A 20,035-nucleotide genomic window follows, 5' to 3' on the forward strand; every position below is an offset into this window, starting at 1 on the left:
ATGCAGTACACTTACCTCGGCCTGGTCATCACTGCATCGGGGAGTTTCAGTATGGCAGTGAATGCTCTTAAAGATAAAGCTCGAAGAGCTCTATATGCAATTAAGAAGAAATTCCAAAACACTGAATTACCGATTCCAATCTGGTGTAAAATCTTTGATAGTGTAATCCAGCCCATTGCGCTGTATGGAAGTGAGGTTTGGGGTCCACTCAGTGATCAGAGCTACACTAGATGGGACAGACATCCAACAGAAGCCCTACACACAGAATTCTGCAAAATGATACTAAAACTACAAAGAAAAACACCCAATAATGCATGTAGGGCAGAATTAGGCCGATTCCCATTGATTATTAATATGCAAAAAAGATCCCTCAAATTCTGGATGCATCTAAAATCAAGTCCCACAGAATCGCTACATCACTGCAAACCCAAGAACTGAACCCCGAAAAGAGTCTCCTCAGTCAGCTGGTCCTGAGACTCACTAACCCGACTAACCCTACTAACTCTAACCAGTCTCAGACCAGCTCTGCTCCTCACACACACATCAGAATAAACCAAATTATCAAACAGTCTAAAAATACATATTTGGAACATTGGGATCAGGAAACCAAAACACAAAGTAAATTACAATTCTATCGAAATCTGAAATCAAATTATGAAATGGAAGAATATCTCCAGAGTGTGAGAGACACAAAGCAGAGACGGATCCTGAGCAAGTACAGGCTGAGTGAACACAGTCTAGCCATCGAGACCGGCAGACACAGAAAGAGCTGGTTACCCCGAGAGCAAAGGGTGTGTGTTCAGTGTAGGACAGGAGAGGTCGAGACAGAGACACACTTCCTCCTTCACTGTCACAGATACAGCTCAGTCAGAGACCTCTACTTTAACAAACTTAATAACGTAATACAGGGCTTTACAGCCATGACTGAAGTAGAACAGATAAAGATCCTACTAGGAGAGGGACAGACCGCAACACTGGCTGCCAGATACGTGTGTGTGTGCCACAGCCTGAGAGACAGCAGGTGAATGTGTGTGTGTGTGTGTGTGTGTGTGTGTGTGTGTGTGTGTGTGTGTGTGTGTGTGTGACCTCAGGGTGTTTCCCTACTGCCCACCACAGTGACTTCAGTAATGTGTGTGTGTTTATGTATGTTAAAACACTGTGGTATCAAAATGTTCACAGATATTCTATTCTGTTACACTGTTCACTTGTACAATTAATTTAATTTGTACATTTAAATTTAATTTATGTTATAAGAGAGATTTATGTTATAATATTCAAGTATTTTGATGTCTTTATAATTTTCCTATGTATTCCAAGCTTTGGCAATATTGTAATATATACAGTCATGCCAATAAAGCAATTTGAATTGAATTGAATTGAATTGAGAGAGAGAGAGAGAGAGAGAGAGAGAGAGAGAGAGAGAGAGAGAGAGAGAGAGAGAGAGAGAGTGTGTGAGAGAGTGTGTGTGTATGAGTGATGTGTTCACTCGTTAGGCGGCGCAACTCCACACACTTCACTTTTCCTCTGTCTGTGTGTGTGTACTGTAGCACAGTAAGCGCAGGAAGGGGGCAGGGTTGGTTGGCGCTTTTCCTTTGCCTGTTTGACCATCACAATTTGCTGAATCACACAAACTCTTCCGCGTCGTCAAAACTTTGAAGACACATCGCAGTGGATTCCAGTCCGTGGATACATAACTCGACATTTCCCCACCGTCAGACAGAAAAGGTGTCCCCTTTCGTGCAACTCTTCATGGCGAAAAGACCTTTCTTTCTCACTTCTTCCTTCTGTCACCTACGGGACCACCACTCGCGAGACACAAGCCTTTAAAAGTTTGCCTTTTCATGTGAATGTACAGGACTCGTATGAGAAATGAAGCTCAGTAGACAGTTCACAGTTTTTGGCAGTGCTATATTCTGTGTGGTGGTATTTTCCTTGTACCTGATGTTGGATCACTTAGATTATAGCAAAAACCCAAATGGAGAGAAAACGCAAAACGTAAGTAGCCTAGTCCATGTGCACAATGCTTGTCAATAAATTGTGTTATGTACTGTCAGTATGTGTGTTTTCCGTGTTCAAGCTGCTGGTCCGTGAACTTATAATTTTGACTCGATTGTGATGCGGTGGATAAAAGACACTTAGTATGAATTGATCGATTGCTTCTTTCCAAGTGACATTACACTATTAAAGTAATACACCGGCACAAAGATGGCTGTGTAAGTCAAGCCTGCATTTCCTGTTTCTCAACTATTTTTATCGTGTTATATTTTAATTAAACCATTTAGATCACGGTACTGTCTTAAACGATTGAGAAAGCGAAGATTCTGTTTCGCTTTGGACAGTGAACTGAGCTCAAAGTTCATTTCCTCGCAGTCCTCAGAGTCAGACCTCACGTTCACAGACCTAAACGAGCAAAATTGCAACGAGCTGCCTATCTAGACACCACACATTGCTTCCTGCTCATCTCTGTTTTTGCATTCAAATAGGTTCAGACTTCCGTAATTGGTCCTACCTACATCTATAAACTATTTGGATTGTAACATATTTTTTAAATAATTAAAAATAACATGAAATCAAAAGTTCTTATTTTTAATGGAATGTTGCAGTATTTATTATAAATGATTTATCCGTATAATTATTTGTGTTAAATTCATGTGCCCTTGTAATCTTTAATTAAAATAACTTCCCCTCCCTCTTGCTACTACATCTCTTCTCTGATGACGTGTTTACTGGCGCGAGGGCGGGTCAACCTGTCACTCAACGTGAGATCACAGTGATAGCAAATCACAATGATCCAAATAATTCCCGCATGGACAAAATTAAGTCTAGATTTTTTTCTTATTCGAGAATCTGCTTCAATCGGATATACGTCACTTATAGTGAAGAAAAGACTCGCAACTTTCGCTTCTTTCTGATTTTATGTGCATCTTCAGAGACAAATTGTCAAATAAACAACCATATGGCAAATTTTATGCTCCTTAAGTAAACAAAACATTTGTTCTAATTAGGGCTGCAACGATTAGTCGACGTTGTCGACAACGTCGACAATAAAAATTTGTCGACAAATATCTTTGTTGTCGAGTAGTCGTTTGATCTCACGTGACCTAATGTAAGGGCCTGCAATCCCGCGATTTGAACGCTACGGCGCTGTAGCGCTAGAGTGTAGTGCAGCCCTTACAAACAATAGTATCACAATGCTATTGCGGTAGAAGAGAAAACAGCGCGAATTATGACAGTGCAAACGAATCCGAACTAGCAAGGTTTAGGTTTGGGAAAGTTTCACAAAACTTCAAATCAAGAATGCTGTCGTGTGCAATGTTGGGGTGCAAGAGGAAACATCCCGGCAAAAGAGGAGCCGGTGAGAAGTGAGTGTTCTCCAGCTGGAGCTAACTAACCACCAGCGGCAAATCTCTCTTTATTAGAGAATGCAATACTACTAATAATAGTAATAATATTATCAATAGTAATATAATTACAGTAATGTGATGACTTATTTTGTATAGAATAAAGCTTGATCGAGCTTAGGAGTCAGGGCTGTTTTTATTATTGTAACACTATTAGTATATTAGGTATTATTATAGTCTTATCACTTGCCTGTATTTTGTTCAATAATCATGAAGACTTACAAAACGAGATGTTATATCCTTCCTATGATATAGGAAGAATATCACGGCAGTCACTTTATCATACTATAAATTAAAAGGGAATGAGAACGTCTCTGTCAGCTCAACTGTCATGTAAAAAAAGATTGTAATTTTATAATTATAATAATTGTTTGCAGATTAATATTTTACCATTCTTTGTGTCCTGAAGTAAATGTCCCTTTTTCTGTTTCAGTTCTAAGAAAAGCAGTGGGCCTATTAAACAATGCTTAGAGAGCATTTGTGTGTGATTTGAGTTGGACCGAAATCTGAAAACTTAAAGAGAATGACCTGTTTAGTTGGCTCAAAGTTCATTAAAACAACTATTTCAAAAGCTGAAGTGATTTTATTTTTTATATTATAGTTAGAATATGTATAACTCAATGTTTTAACTAATTGGAAAAGCTGAATAATCGTTCCAAACTTACTGATTAGTCTGCGAAATAATCGACGATTAGTCGATTAATCGTTCTAATAATCGTTAGATTAATCGATTATCAAAATAATCGTTTGTTGCAGCCCTAGTTCTAATATGAGTCCAACATGACTGAAAGAAAGTCTGAAAAATAGGAAAATTATTTATTTCGGCAGAGTGATAACCATTTTTATGCGTTTTGGCCGTTCGTTTACACAACAACAGTGAAACTTGACATGCAAAAAGGGAGTCAATTCTTAAATTCTTAATTTTGCCTATCCCTGGTAATTGAAATAACTTCCCCTCCCTCTTGCTAGTTGCTACTACACATCTTCTTTGAGACAATTGGTAGTTACCTTGATTTTTGTTTGATTTTTTTAATGTAGGCTATGTTTAGTGCTTTTCAGAAACAACATTGCTATATCGGAAAACATTTCTGTTGTGTGCAGAGGGTTAAAAAAAACAGCCTGATCACTGACGTACAATGGTTGGCACGACAAATATTCAAACACCTAGTTTGAATGACTTTTGAGAGCCACAGCTGAAAGTGAGAGAATTCAAATCTAGGCTTTGTTTTATAGACAGGGCTCAGATTAAGCCAGGATTAAGGCTTTAGTTCAGTTAGGGCATTTAAGTAGCTTTTATAAACGAGCCTTATAAAAAAAAAATCATTACTGGTGTGCATCTTGAGACAAAACAATGGCACTGGCATATTAAGAAGTTGCTTTCAGTTAAAACAGCTCAAACATGCATTTTAGTCTGGGACTAGTCTAATGCCTATTAGACTGTGAAACCGGGGGATAGTGTTGTAAATTTTAATCTCTCCCTTTTTCACAAACACGGTGCTTGTGCCTGATCTGGGAAAGTTGCAGGCCAGATGCTGCGTCAAATTACTTTGGATGTTATTTTTTTTTTTCAAAACCCGTAAGGCCCGTAAACAAAGTCTGCGACACACTTTATCCACTTAAGTTTAGGTTATGTGGTAATATATTCAGTTATGTCATTGTCTGAATTTTGTGCTGTAGGGCTTGTGATCCTGTCCAAAGCAGTGTTAAAAGTGTTACTTACCGTTTTTCTCTGTTTTACAGGGCCAGCTTGGTATTCTGCAGGATAAAATAGACCACTTAGAAAGACTGCTTGCAGAGAACAACGAGATCATTGCCAACATCAGGGACTCCGTAATTAATCTGAGAGAAACTGTGAAAGTTGGGAAAATTTTTCCTGAAGGGAACATGAGTCAGGGAGACTTGGAATTGCTGCCTCCTGCTCCTGCACTGATCCCCATCCACTCAGAGGACTGCCAGTTTGCAGCACGGACGTACTCCAAGGCAGCGGATGGAGTACAGGTATACTTTCCCTCTGAAAGGGAGTCTTAAAGGGATAGTTCACCTAAAAATAAAAAAATTCTGTCATCAGTTTTTCTCCCTCATGTTGTTACAAACCCGTAAGACTTTCGTTCATCTTCGGAAACCAAATGAAGATCTTTTTGATGAAATCTGAGAGCTGCCTGTCCCTTCATTTACAGTCTACACAACTTTGGCGCTTCAATAAGTTCATAAAAAGATTGTAAAACTAATCCATATGAATTGAGTGGTTTAGTCCAAATATTCTGAAGAGGCTCGATCGGTTTATATGATGAACAGATTGAATTTAGGCTTTTATTCACATATAAACATTGATCAGCGAACATAAACAGAAGCTCAACCGAACCTGCTTGACACGCACACACAAACCTCTTGCGTAAGCTCAAACTTGCTGTGCAACACATGAGAATGAACCTCATTGGTTCTCGCACGTCAAGCGAACACAGCTGTAACATAAATGTTTCTTCAGCAGTAAATCAGCATATTAAAATAATTTCTGAAGGATCATGTGACACTGTCACAGGAATAAATTACATTTTAAAATATATTTTTAGAAAACAATAATAATAATTATTATTTTTTTAATAAAAATGTCAGTTTTTACTGTATTTGTGACAAAATACAAAAACATGAAAAAAATCTAAACAATGTAACTAACTAGTATACATATTCATAAATTTATAAAGGTTTAATTAAAAAAAAAGTTACAACATATTGCAATAATTTATTAGGTTTTTAAACAAAAATAGCTGGAAATAAACTAGCTTTTTATAACGGTCTGTAAATAACATTTGCATGGATCATCTGTAATAAAACTACATTTTGATATTAATTCTTCCTCTAAACTAAAACCTCAATGTCATCATCTTTTTGTAAGACATACTGTACTAGGGCTGCTCAATTATGGCAAAAATCGTAATCGCAATAATTTTGGTCAATGATGAAATCACGATTATTGGTGGGTGATATGATCAAAGTCTTATTTCATGATATGATTAATTTTCGATATCAATACAATTTCTAAATGGATCGATAGGCTATCTATTTTTTAGATGGCAACTTCTTGATTCTGTAATCCTATATTTTTCATAAATAAATTGTTAAAATATGAAATAAAAAGGACGTAAACACTAACCAAACTGTATGCTTTTTTGGACATCATTTACTTCCTTCGTTTAACAGTAATGTCAGATCATTTGTTTAGGAACTGAAACGGTTTTCTTTCTCAACTGTTTACATTCATTTAAGACTTGTTTTGATTACGAGTATACTTACCAAAACGGCATATTGACGTGTGTAGGCTATTTGAGCACACACGGGACACGGTTGTGTATAAGCACACACACACAGTATACAATATATTGCTTATGTGCGTTCTGCTCTGTCTGGGAGCGCGGGCACATAAAGCCGCCTGGGAAACAGTATCTCTTTCGCAGCATAATGAGCTTTTAATAACACTGTTTAATATCAGGCACGTCCCATAGTTTAGCAGCAGTAGACTGCATTTTACAACACTCACTTATTCAGCTGATTTGGATGTTTGGCTCAGGGAGGAACAAAAGCGCACCACTAAATTTGGCAGCGGCACAATAGTCGTATTTCCACGATTATCTTGTTTTCATACTCTTTGGAAGCCAAAATAGAAATAGAAATGTATCGCACAGCACAATACTGTTATGTACACACTAAAACCACACTTAGTATAGCATACTGGTTAACTACTTTGACTGAAAGTTTAAGGGTGTTCACAAGTTGTCACATGTGTTTTATATGTTGTGATACTACCTTGAAAAGTTTTTTTTATGCACAAAATAGGCCTACTTAATGAAGATTTTTTCATAAACGATGGTTCGGTAAACATGAATATATCAATGTCAGAGAGACTTGTTTTCCAGAGACCCCACTGGCTGTTCTTTTGAAGGTTGAAAAATATCTCCATGCCTGAATTGTTACTCTACCAGACAAATCTTTGCATACTTTTGCATCTAAGTTTGTTTACGGCTTGCCTTGTTTCTTAATTCCATTGGGGTTTTTTTTTACACAGGGACGTGATGTAATATAAGCATTTACAGGTGCAACAGAAAATATTGTTTTTCCTCCTGTCTCTAAGGAAAAAAATCTCTGCTGAATTACCTGTTTTTTGAATGACCAAACACCAGGGTTGTGTGGTGCTTGCCAATTATTTAACTTAATTCCTGTCCAAATCTTTAAGTTTACGTGCAGGAATAGAAAATCTTTTTTGGTTTTGTTTCAGAGAATAGTGAGCTGAAATAAACTATGGCCACCATTACACTTTTTAAGCAAATTTTAAAGAATGAAATTGTGTAAAAATCAAATAAAATTGCATCCTTTCCCCCCTTTTAATTAATTGACATTTGAATGAGTTTTATCACAGTGAAGCGGAATTCATTTTTATCAGCCTTCAAATAACTACGCAAAATATGAAACACTTTCGTAACTAATAAATATTGATGTCCAGTATTATGAACTCAGTCAACAATTGAGTGCGTGTCTGTTTCAGTCCAGTAAAATGATGTTCTCTCCTGCTTTATTTCAGATGCTGGATGTTTATGATTTGCTCAGCTTTGATAACCCTGATGGTGGAGTATGGAAGCAAGGCTTTGATATCTCTTATCAGGCTGACGAATGGGACAGTGAGCCACTGCAAGTCTTTGTTGTGCCCCATTCACATAATGACCCTGGTGAGTCAAAGTTTGTTGACCATTGTCATGTGTTTGTAGTCAATGAGAATCACCATTTATCAAGCAAACAGACATGTGTTTATCTCAGGTGCTTTGGCCTGATGGTTGTATGTGATGAATATTACAAATATTTGTGATAAACGGCTGAAATTCGATTGGCTGCAGACACGAGTGTGGGTTAAATTCAGGGATGTGCACGAGATTTGGAACTGAATAGTCGAGTATTTGCTGTGCACAAACTAGTCAACTAGTAAAAACACTTTAACACTTTTGCCTGCCGTATAGGCAATAAAATGCACTTTTTGCTGAATTTTCACCCAATTCTCACCACTATTAAATATATTGAGTGATACTTAGAGTTGGCCAATAAACTGATAACGATACCTATCGGAAAAAATAATTCCTCAATATATAGACATTTTTAATATTTAGCCTATATCTAAGTGCGTGTCGCATGTTCTATCTGTCTTTGTGTGAATGAGCAGTGTGGTTTTGTCTACATACTCAAGCACGCGTGATGCTCATGGAGTTTTCAGCATCTGCCGTCTCACTATAAGAGGTCATGAACACTAAAACTTCATTTCTAGAGCTGCTCTGACAGTCACTTTACGAGCATTTCACCATTTCATTTGGAAAAAAAAAACTTGTCAAATACAAAACAAACTCAAAGGTCATAGCAATAACCCGCCAAAATAAAAGTTTGGTTTACCTCAAAGAAATTATGACAGAAATATTATTTTATTGCATAGTAAAACATACTTCTCAAAGTATTATTATTATTATTTGTGATTGTTATTATTACTTTAAGGAATATCATACAACCAAAATATTTTATATATTTAAATATTTTAATAATGTTTTAATTTATATAATCTACATTAAGTTCTGTTGTGCAGCACCTTATGTGACACAAAAATGCAAAAATGAATTATTTCATTTGATTACATTATTAAATGCAATGTGATTAAATAGTTTTATAAACTAATTTCATTAGGCAGAAATTTGATGATGAATTTGTAAATCATAAAACATAAAACACAGAATTTGCGGTAAAATTAAACAAATTCATGGCTTCCTAAATTAAAAGGTAGCTTGTTCTGTGGAGTTTATTGGTAAACAAACAAGTTATTTTTACATTTATTAGGTCTAATTAACATACGGAATGCATTTCCTTTCTTAATTAATGAAATTAACATTGTGATAAATATTTATAATGAATGACATGGAGAATATTGTGAAACTATTTTTGGCCGTATCGCCCAGCCATAGTGGTACTGAGGATTTGAGATTGATGTGTGCTTTCATATACAGTAACGTTTTGATTATTATTTGTGTATTCAGTTCCTGTTAGAGTCATGCAAATAAAGCGGAACAGTATTTCAGATTCAAGCAGAAATATGAAGCTTGAATTTATGTTAAAGCACTAAGAGTTAGTGTAAATAATTTATAGCGGACCTTTATTTTGACAGCGCTGAGAACGCCAGCCAGAGCCACACAGTGCTCGCATTCTCCGTGTTCATTAGTTTACGATCTGTCTAACAGTCCTGTCTAATACGTTATTATAGAACTTTCATACATAGGAAGTAGACAGTAATGAATTGTAATGAGTTATTAGCGTATGCCGTGTGGTTGATGTCCAGTGTTGTTAGCTGAGCAGAAATGCATAATCATGTTTTGATTGGTCCCCTCAAAGTTGCGTTGGATTTTCTCCTCAGCGTAAAGGTTAAGAGGCCCATCTATCACTGGTTTCCATGTTCGTAGAGTTAGTTTCTGGAGTAAATATAGGCTATAATCTGTGTGCTTACACAGCTTTTTTCTAACTGGCGGGTGCTGATGTTTCGCGTGCATTCGGCCAATCAGCGAACACTAACGTCACGGATAGTTCCTATAGTGTTGGTTCAGACCCTACTCTGAAGTATGAGCTAAATTAGTTCCTCCAAAAGGAGTTCCTAGAAAATAAAATCTGTACTAGTTCCTACGGTTCCGAACACGCCAAAATCCTCCGCCAATAGTTCTAGGAACTATGAAAAGGTTCCTCTGGTGCGAAAGCCCCTATAAACAGAGAGAAGTAGTTCCGGCTACAATCTTCTTCTGCAAGATGCATGCAGTTCTGCGCCAAGTTACAGACTGCAGCTTTAAAAGTCTTAAAAAATCTAGTCTTAAAATCTAGTCTAGTCTTAAAAAATCCTATAGTTTGCTAAATTGTCCTTTTTTTGAGGTGGGAATAGTTTTCCAGGTGGATGAACGTCTGGTTTTGTGTTACTGACAAAATTCCTGTGGGTGGAATTTGCTGTGTAAAACTGATTTACACCTGGTATTAAGCTCAGTCTCTGGTGGTCTGATCACAGGTAGCCAGACGAGACAGAATGCTGTTTACACCTGGTAGTGTCAAGCCTCAAATCTCTTGTGACCGGTCGGATCAGTGGAGGGTGGAGGGAAGGGTGGAGGGGTTTTCAGGTTTCATCATCACCTTCATACATCACACTGTGTTAGTGTTAGTGTTTCAAGTACAACGAATGATTGACAGACGAGTAGGCGGCCCCTCACTGCAGATGTGATGCGGTCACATGCACTTCTGACTATCTCGGTGTTAGGAAACATATGGACCCCGTTTGACCACCTGTGATCGGATCAGACAGACATTGATTCCTGGTGTAAACAGGGTCAGAGTCCCTTTCTGGTATCCTTGTGCTTATTGTGAGAAAGTTGCCATGACAACAAAGTTGAAATACTATATCATTATCACTATAAACACGAAAGGTTGAGTCTAATATTACACAGCTATACTTTGTATTTTGTTTATTGGCTTTGTTCCATGTTTGTCCATTGTAAGTGCCTGACTAAAACTGTGATTTTCATCTTAAAAATAGCTAGGAATTGTATTTCCCGTGGTGATGGAAGATAATGCTGTTGATTGCTGAACTTATATTGAACTCTGAATATTCCTTTAGACCAGCTAACTGAATAGATTTTCCATTCTGAGGGTTTTTTCCCAAGGTATTTATTTTCCATAGCTGTGATAGACAAGAATTGATGTACCTTCCTCTTAACGGTTGTCTTACTCGACGACGCCAAAGAGTTAACAATGAAATGGCATCCTACAAAAGCAGGAAGTTTATTATTCGACTCTCCCATGAGAATTGCCAAGTGTGCAGTTCATATTTTGCATTCAACATGAGGAATGACAAGAAAGAAATCATTGTCAGGTATACAGCAGTTCTGTCCAAAAATGAGTGTGCCGTTTGCAGAACTTGAGAATGCTTCAGCCAGGGAATATTTTCAGCCATTACTTTTTAAACAATTTCAAGGCCAGTCCTGTTTTGAAGATCTCAGATGTGTTAAAACAGTTATTCATATATAAGAGTGTAATAACATTACACTCTTCTCTGATGAACATTTTGGAATTTCAATTAATTTTGATATTTTGTAGGGCAATTTTTTTTTTTTTAAATATCTGGTTGGTTTTGATATTTTATAGAGCAATTTAACAAAAAAACATCTGGTTGGTTTAACCATCCTCAGAAAAAAAGAAAAAAAAACTCATTAAGAGGCTGTAATTCTTGAAAAGAAAAGCTTCATGATTATTTTGGCAAAATGTTTCTTTATTATTTCTTAAATAAGCAGTGAAGCAGTTTTGTGTAACATATTAGTAATATTGTAAGCAATCTATGCTGGAAGCCATTCTGTCATGTTACAGGAAACCCATAAAATAGGAAATTAAATCACAAACAGAACCCCCGTAGACCAGATCAGATGTGATATTTACATAAGATGTTCAGCTTGATGGAGACAACAGAATACTGGGTCACAAGACTCTTCTTAGCGAAACGCTGTGTTAAAAATGCATTGCTCATGGCGCAAGCTGCTACAGTAAAAAACCAGTATGTGACGCAGCAGTCAAAGAAGCACTTTATCAGAAAAGGTTTATTAAAGATCCCGCCACAAACAAACTTTTAAAATGAATAATAAAGTTGTAACTACTCAAGCGTGACTAGACTGTTGTTGGGTAACTAGCATCATGAACCTATTCCAACTATTCTAGGCAAACATTACAAGAGGTGAATAAACATGCAAACATATTGCACATTTTTTTGACCCAAAACATATAATAAATGTGTTCTCGTCTCGTTCAGCCAAAGGGCAAGTGGTACAGTCGAATTAAAATATGAGAGGAGAATGAGTCTGTGCAAGTTTGAAGTTTTGAAATACTCTGGGGTTTTAAATGCTTTATTTAACATCAAAACATAGAATACTCTGAGTGAAATACATGGATGCTTAACGGTTTGATGTCACCACTGGACAATAACCTGTTTTTTTTTTTAATACAGTCTTGTAAACACGGTTTAATTGCATTGCCAATTTGCCAAAAAGTTATTGATTTGCACGTAAAACGGGTCGTTTCAATTAAAGGGATAGTTCACTTTGAAATTAATTTTTGGTATGTTTTAGCTTACCTCAAGGGCATCCAAGATGTAGGTGTCTTTGTTTCCGCAGTAGTTTCAATTTTGATATTTTTAGGTCAAACCGTTCTTGTCTGTCAGTCATATAATGCAGGTCTATGGTCACCACCTCAAAGAGCATGCACAGAGAAGTCCAAATTAAACATGATTTAATGACTCGTAAATGTAAGTACACATTAATGGCCTAAGACACGAAACGAGCGGTTTGTGTGAGAAAACTAACAGTATTTATATCGTTTTTACCTCTTGTAAAGAACATACCGAAGCGCCGGCGCCCTCAGATCACTTGGACGTGGCTGTGTTTACAAGAGGTAAAAACGATATAAATACTGTTCGTTTTCTCACACAAACCGCTCGTTTCGTGTCTTAGGCCATCAATGTGTACTTACATTTACGAGTCATTACATCATGTTTGATTTGGACTTCTCTGTGCATGCTCTTTGAGGTGGTGACCATAGACCTGCATTATATGACTGACAGACAAAAACGGTTTGACCTAAAAATATCAAAATTGAAACTACTGCGGAAACAAAGACACCTACATCTTAGATGCCCTTGAGGTAAGCTAAAACAAAGTGAACTATCCCTTTAACTGATTTTTGGTGTGCAATGCATGTAAACATGTTCATTGTCGGTGTGTTTGGTAACCTGACCTGTACTGTTTTTGTCGACATTTCCCTCACTTTTACAACGTTGTTTCTTGTCAAAATGTTGATTTAAAAAGGGAAACAAAAAGTGTGCAAAAACAGACTTGCATTTAATTCATAATCAACTTTAAATTTATATTTATGTAATTGTACTGCATTTATTAGAATTTAGTTGGACAGCAACTAGTCAAGTGCCCTCAATATATCCATAAACCTGCTTTGTGGGAAAACTGGTAGGTCATGTTGTTTATCCTGTTTGATGTCATGTGATGGTTTCTGGTAAAGGATAAATAGCAACTGTCAGTTATGGTCTGTTGCTTTGTTAGTTATTAGGATTAGTTTTCTCAATAATGTTTGAGTTAAAAATCATTAATATTATGATGACTGTCATTTCATGTTCATGTGGGATTAAAATATCTGTAAGTGTTAGTAAAGTGGGTGTGTTTGTTTGCAGGGTGTAAGGTTGTATAAATATTTGAAGACTGTGGGAGTGTTTGTGAAATCTCCATTTGTTTGCAATTTCGTTTGGTTCCGATTCTGGTGCCGAAATTACACACTTCCCTTTTAAATATTTGCCAGTGTTCATTTAAAACTTCAAACTTGTATTGCTCGTTAATCTGAGCTTGTAAAATTGATCAATTCTGAAGACACGAGTTATATTATACATTATATATGTTGTGTCTATAGTGACACAAAGATGTAAATTGATCATTTTACATTGTTACAAAAATTCTATTTCAAAAATAAATACTGTTCTTTTGACATTTCTATGTATCAATTCAAATTGATCAAATCCTGAATATTACGCAGGACAACTGTTTCACCATTGATAATAATAATAAGAAATGTTTCTTGAGCACCAAATCAGCATATTAGAATTATTTCTGAAGGATCATGTGCCACTAAAGACTGGAGTAATGATCGCACAAAGCTGACATTTTAAAATGTATTTAAAAATTGCTATAAAAATATTTTTTATTAAGAAATATTGAAAAACTGTTAATTTAATTTGTATTAACAATTCACAACATTACTGTTTTGACTTTGTTTTTGGTAAATAAATGCAGCCTTGACGAGCAACCCCAAACTTTTGGTTTTTATACCATGAAATATTTCAATAAATGAGTAACATATTCATATACCATGGCATTTTCATGTTACCTCAAATAATACTGTAGTGGTACTTGTCCAAAAACATGCTGATACCATAATGCTTTTTTTGTTTCACACCCCAATTTAAATGTAATCTACTCATTTCTTGCACATATGACTTATTTCTTGCATTGAACACTAAAAGGAGATATTTTGCAGAATATCCAAGCTGTTATTTTCCATACAATGTAAATGAATGGTGACTTCGGCTGTTCCTGATCCCCATCCACTGTCATTTAATAGCACGTACATTCTGCTAAACATTTCATTTTCTGTTCCACAAAAGAAAAAATTGGAATGAAATGAGAGTGAATAAATGTTGACAGAATTAAATTTTTTGAGTTATAACCATTTTAAATAGCAAGTCGTTAAAAAATCTCAGCAATCACTGTTACAAATGTATGTGATGTTTTTCTCAGGCTGGTTGAAGACATTCGATGACTACTATCGAGACCAGACGCAACACATTCTCAACAACATGGTGGTGAAACTACACGAAGACATTCGGCGAAAAATGATCTGGTCTGAGATCTCATATTTTGCAAAATGGTGGGACAGCATCGACGAGCAGAAACGAGACGCCGTCAGGAGGTGAGGCTGTTCTCTGTTGTTAATATCCATCCATCCTCATGTGTTTGGTGTAATTTATGGATTCATTAATTGCAGCGTTCACACACAAGTCTGGTGTAAGCAAGATGTTGAGGAGTTTTGGAGGACTCCATTGTGCTTTTGGTCCCATTTTAATTAAGCTCAAAGTTTGTACTTTATTGCCTAGCTCTCAGGTGACGGTTTATGCGCAAAAATGAAACGACAACAAAATGAATTCCAGACATTGATACAAACATATTATGTTTTAATGATGATACCAAACATAGATTCTAGTATATATTTATGCTTTATAACCATTTTCTTCAATGTAAATTTTTAAAAAGGTATATAATGTACAGTACCTGTCAACATTTTGCTCACCGTTTATCTGCATTTATTTAATCAGAAATTAAATATTCAGTAATATTGTGATATTACTATAATGATTCAGGAATATTGTGAAATATTATTACAATTTAAAATAATTATTTTTTATTTTAATACATTTAAAAATGTAATTTATTCCTGTGATGGAAAGCTGAATTTTTCAGCATCATTACTCCAGACTTCAGTGTCACATGATCCTTCAGAAATCATTCTAATATGCTTGTTTGCTGCTCAAGAAATAGTTCTTATTATTATAATCAATGTTGAAAACAGTTTTTGGTGTTAACATTTTTGTGGAAACCATGATACCATTAAACGTTTTGTGTTAAGATTAAAAAAAGAGGGAAATTATTTATACATGTATTCATCAAGGATGCACTAAATCGATCAAAAGTGACAGTGAAGACATTTATAATGTTACAAAAGATTTCTATTTAATAAATGCAAATAAATGATGAACTTTGAATTGAATTGAACTTTCTATTACTCAAAGATTTCTGAAAAAAAGGATCACCATTTCCACAAAAATGTTAAGGAGCACAACTGTTCTCAACATTGATAATAATAATAAGAAGAATTGTTTCTTGAGCACCAAATCAGCATATTCGAATTATTTCTGATGGAGTACTAATGCTGAAAATTCAGCTTTGCCATCACAGAATTAAATAATTTAAAAATATATTCAAATAGAAAACAGTTCTTTTAATTTGAAATAATATTTTGCAATATTACTGTTTTTACTGTATTTTTTGATTATATAAATGCAGCCTTGGTGAGCATAAGAGACTTCTTTCAAAGGCATTAAAAGGTTGTAATATTTCCAAACTTTTGGTTATAAATTCATGTCAAATATACAGAACTGGCCGTGTTCATTGTTGAACTAGCCTTGGGAAAAGACACAAATGCCATGTGGAAATGTAATAAACAATTCTGCTGTGGGTTTGAATTCCAATTAGAGCATCTTTCAAAACGGCCTGAGGTGAAGACTGAAGACTGAAGTCAAATGAAAAATCCAACACCAATATTTATTCATTATTGATTTGACGCACAGAAAGAGTTTGAAGCAAGCAAGCTCTATTCTTTTTGAACATTCCCCCCCCCCCAAACCCCCCAAACCCCCCCACCCGTTTATTTCCAAGAAGGTCTTGGCTGACTCCAAATCAAGATTTTTGGCAGGCATGAGCAGGTCTTATTTCATTTTATATCAGCCGAATCAAGGTCTAGCATAATGATTCAATTTCTTTTACTGCCACATACATGGAGGTGTATCTTCAGAATAAATCAAGTTGTCTGTGCTTGAGAGTATGCTCAGGAAAATGGGAACTCCAGATAAGTCCATAAATTCCAATCTATGCTGGCATATATATATTTCATTTGCAGTATTGGGAATGAGACTTTTCAAAGATTTCATATGCTGCTAATCGAAGTGTATGTCAACATATTTTCAAATTGGTCTAACCTCACCTGAACCTCAATTTCATTCCCTGGCAACATTTAACTTGATATAGGAAGCATTTAGAAACTCATATTCCGTGGTCTAGGCTAAATTGCAGCTGTAGTCTGAAATGAACCAAATACATCCTAAATGATGGAGAAAGGGTCATAGTAGGGTCAAAGTCAACTTAAAATGACGCTCTTCATCCATTACTTGGTATGCATTGCATTTTTCAAAAAAAAAACATGCATTGCATTGTGCTCAAGACCAGGGGACATGTATGAATAAGACCAGGAACATGTACTGTATAAATAAAATGAATGGGGTAGTTTTTGAATTCACGTTGACTTTTGTGAAGTGGATTTTTCTCTTGGCCAGTGATTGATTCGAGAATAACAGACCATTTTTCAAAGTAATTTTGAAACTTTCTTTCACGTGCTGAGCTAGTGCTCTTGGTTTTGCTAGCACCGCTCTTATTACTGGCCTCCAGAGGGCCACGCTATACGATTCACAGCTGAAATATTCAGCATTACAGAGAAAAGCTGCTGACTAGCAATCAGGCCTGGAGAAGTCAACTTCTAATAAGGGATGCCATTACCCAAGGTGTCTGCTCTCTGTTCAAGAAAATAATTAGTTTTGCAGCGGGAAAGCTCAATAAATCTGAAAATATATAAAAAATGTTGGTTACTGTGTGTAATGCTGCATATGTGAAGAAAGTGCTTTGTAGTGAAAACCCTGAAGAAATGCTGTCGATGATGTTGCAGTGGTGAAACATTTTCAGCTCCTTTGTACTCTTCAAAGCTTTAAATTCATCAAAATGGATCTGGTATACTTTATGTTCCTGGTGATATAGCGCATGTTATTCTAAAGTAAAAATAAAAAAATGTCTTCATAGTCTTTCATCAAATGGTATTAACGTTCTAAATGGGATGTCTTCATCTGATTCTTCCACACTTGAATCAGTGGTTCTTAACTGGTTTTCCTTCAGGACCCAGATTTTACATTGGACATGAAGTGGCAACTCAAAAAACTGATAGTCTTCATTTTCCCCAATTACAGGAAATTGCAAAAGAAGACCTAGAACGTTCACTTTCTAAAGCAGACATCTTAAAGGCCATCAAGTCCTTTCCGTCTGGCAAAGCACCAGGTCTAGATGGCTTTGGATGTGAATGTTTTTTATTTTATTTTTTAATCTCTTTAAAACTAGCCCCTTACTTATTGAGAATGATCAATGACTCCTATAACAATGGCAGACTCCCCAATTCATTATATGAGGCCAATATTTGTGTTCTATTAAAGAAAGAAAAAAATGACACTGACCCGGCCAATTATAGACCGATATCGCTTCTTAACGTGGACTTGGAAAACATATCTCATTCTCAACAATAATAGTACACCCAGACTGAACTGGGTTTATACCAGGTCGTCCTTCTTAATATTTTTCAAAAGGATTTTTTGGTAAGGAAGCCTCAGGAGCAATCATTTCACTAGATGCCCAAAAGGCGTTTGATCAAATAGAGTGGCCATTAATGCTAAAAGCGCTTGAGCACTTTGGGGTTGGGAGTCGTTTTATCAAGGGGATAACAATTCTATATTTATGTCCTCGTTCATCCATTCTGACAATCTCTAACATATCTAACCCCTTTGAGTTGTGTCGAGGAGTTAGGCAAGGAGATCTTCCTCCTCCGCTTCTTTTTGATATTGCGTTGGAACCGCTAACAGTAGGGATCAGAAGTCACCCACATAAACATGCAAGATTGGAAATGAGGAAGCTTTGGTTAGTCTATATGCTGATGATCTTTTAATATATCTTTCTGATCCAGCCAAATCAGTTCCCCATTTACTTGATTATAATAATGCCTTTGGTTAAATCTCCGGGTATACTATTAAAGGGGTCATATGCACTTTTACAAGTTGATTGTACTGAAATGTGTGTTGGCAGTGCCTGTACACAACCATCATAAAATGATAAAAATCCATCCAGTGTTTTTGTTTTAATCTCCTTATATGTTTTCCCCTGCCTAAAATCAAGCCGTTCGACCGTGTGACGTCACACGGGCGGAAGCCCCTCCCACGATTGTTGATTGACAGGAGCGTTTCAACACAGACCCGCCCTCGCTCGTGAGCCAGCTGTCAATCATAGTCCGCGCGGACCGGCGCGGTCATTGTTGATATGCTGGAGCACTGTCTATGAGCAGAATGGCGTCTAAGCGATTGTGGTGTTCTGTTCTTGGGTGTAATAACGAACACAGCAGTCATTTTAATGTTCCTAAATCCGAACCGCTGAAGACGCAGTGGCTGAGTTTGTTTTCGAAGGGAATATTCCCCACGAGCAACTTCAATGCTCTCATGTTTGCGCGAATCATTTCACACACCAGACTGCTTTATAAACGAGGGTCAGTATAAAGCTGGTTTTGCTAAGAAGCTGCTCATGAAAAAAGGATCGGTACCAGATATTCGTGTTCCTGCTGAATCTCCAGAAGAACGGAAGTGAGTGTAACGTTTTATTAAACTTTATATTAATATATTAATCTTTGCAAATCGCTAGCTGCACGCTTCACAATGAATGCGTCTAAGGTTTACACTCAGGGTACGGCATGTTTTCTATGTATGACGTTCTCAATATAATTCATAATCCCACGTTTATACTGAACAACGCGTTATGGTTATTGTGTTATTGAGTTACAAATGGTGTATGCACAGAACAGAGAGGCGGGGTGAGCAAAGCTCATTATCATTTAAAGTCATATGCACTGAAACGGCGTGCTGAAAACAGAGCTGTTTTTGACCAGGTAAAATAAGTGTTTTCTTACAATACTAATGAGAATTTTTAATTAAAGTATATTACAAACTTTTAATTTAGACCCTAACGAATCATATTAGCTTGTACAAAAATGGCATTATATGACCCCTTTAACTGGTCCAAAAGCGAGTTCGTCACTTGCTAGACACACAAATCCCAGCCAGGTGGGAGGACAGGGCTTTATTTTATTGGCATAAGGCTATTCCAGGTGAAACTTTCTCTGTGGCTGATCCTCTATGGCTTAGGGTAGAGACATTGTCTCTAACAACATCTTGTCTCCAAGTTTGACTTTTTTCCCTCCTGTCCTTACACGCTTTGCTAACAATCACGTATAAACCCTCTCAGCTAGACCGAGGTTTTATTGAATGGAAAAGCAAAGGCCTGATGTCTATTGGGGATCTTTATATAGATGGTAAATTTGCATATTTTAATCAATTGCAATCT

General features: G+C 36.3%; 1 protein-coding gene across 1 annotated transcript in view; it reads left to right on the forward strand.

The window, feature by feature from the left end:
• The first annotated feature begins 1,522 nt into the window (after window positions 1–1,522).
• man2a1 (mannosidase, alpha, class 2A, member 1) overlaps window positions 1,523–20,035 on the forward strand; it is a 68,123-nt gene continuing 49,610 nt past the window's right edge. Inside the window, exons 1-4 of the mRNA XM_056252959.1 lie at window positions 1,523–1,995; window positions 5,142–5,399; window positions 7,975–8,119; window positions 14,798–14,969. Coding sequence (XP_056108934.1) covers window positions 1,870–1,995; window positions 5,142–5,399; window positions 7,975–8,119; window positions 14,798–14,969 — 701 coding nt within the window. The 5' untranslated portion in view covers window positions 1,523–1,869. The remainder of the gene's footprint in view (window positions 1,996–5,141; window positions 5,400–7,974; window positions 8,120–14,797; window positions 14,970–20,035) is intronic.

Source organism: Rhinichthys klamathensis, unplaced genomic scaffold (assembly GCF_029890125.1).
Source record: "Rhinichthys klamathensis goyatoka isolate OS25496 unplaced genomic scaffold, OSU_Roscu_1.1 h1tg000099l_1, whole genome shotgun sequence".
Taxonomy (NCBI): domain Eukaryota; kingdom Metazoa; phylum Chordata; class Actinopteri; order Cypriniformes; family Leuciscidae; genus Rhinichthys; species Rhinichthys klamathensis.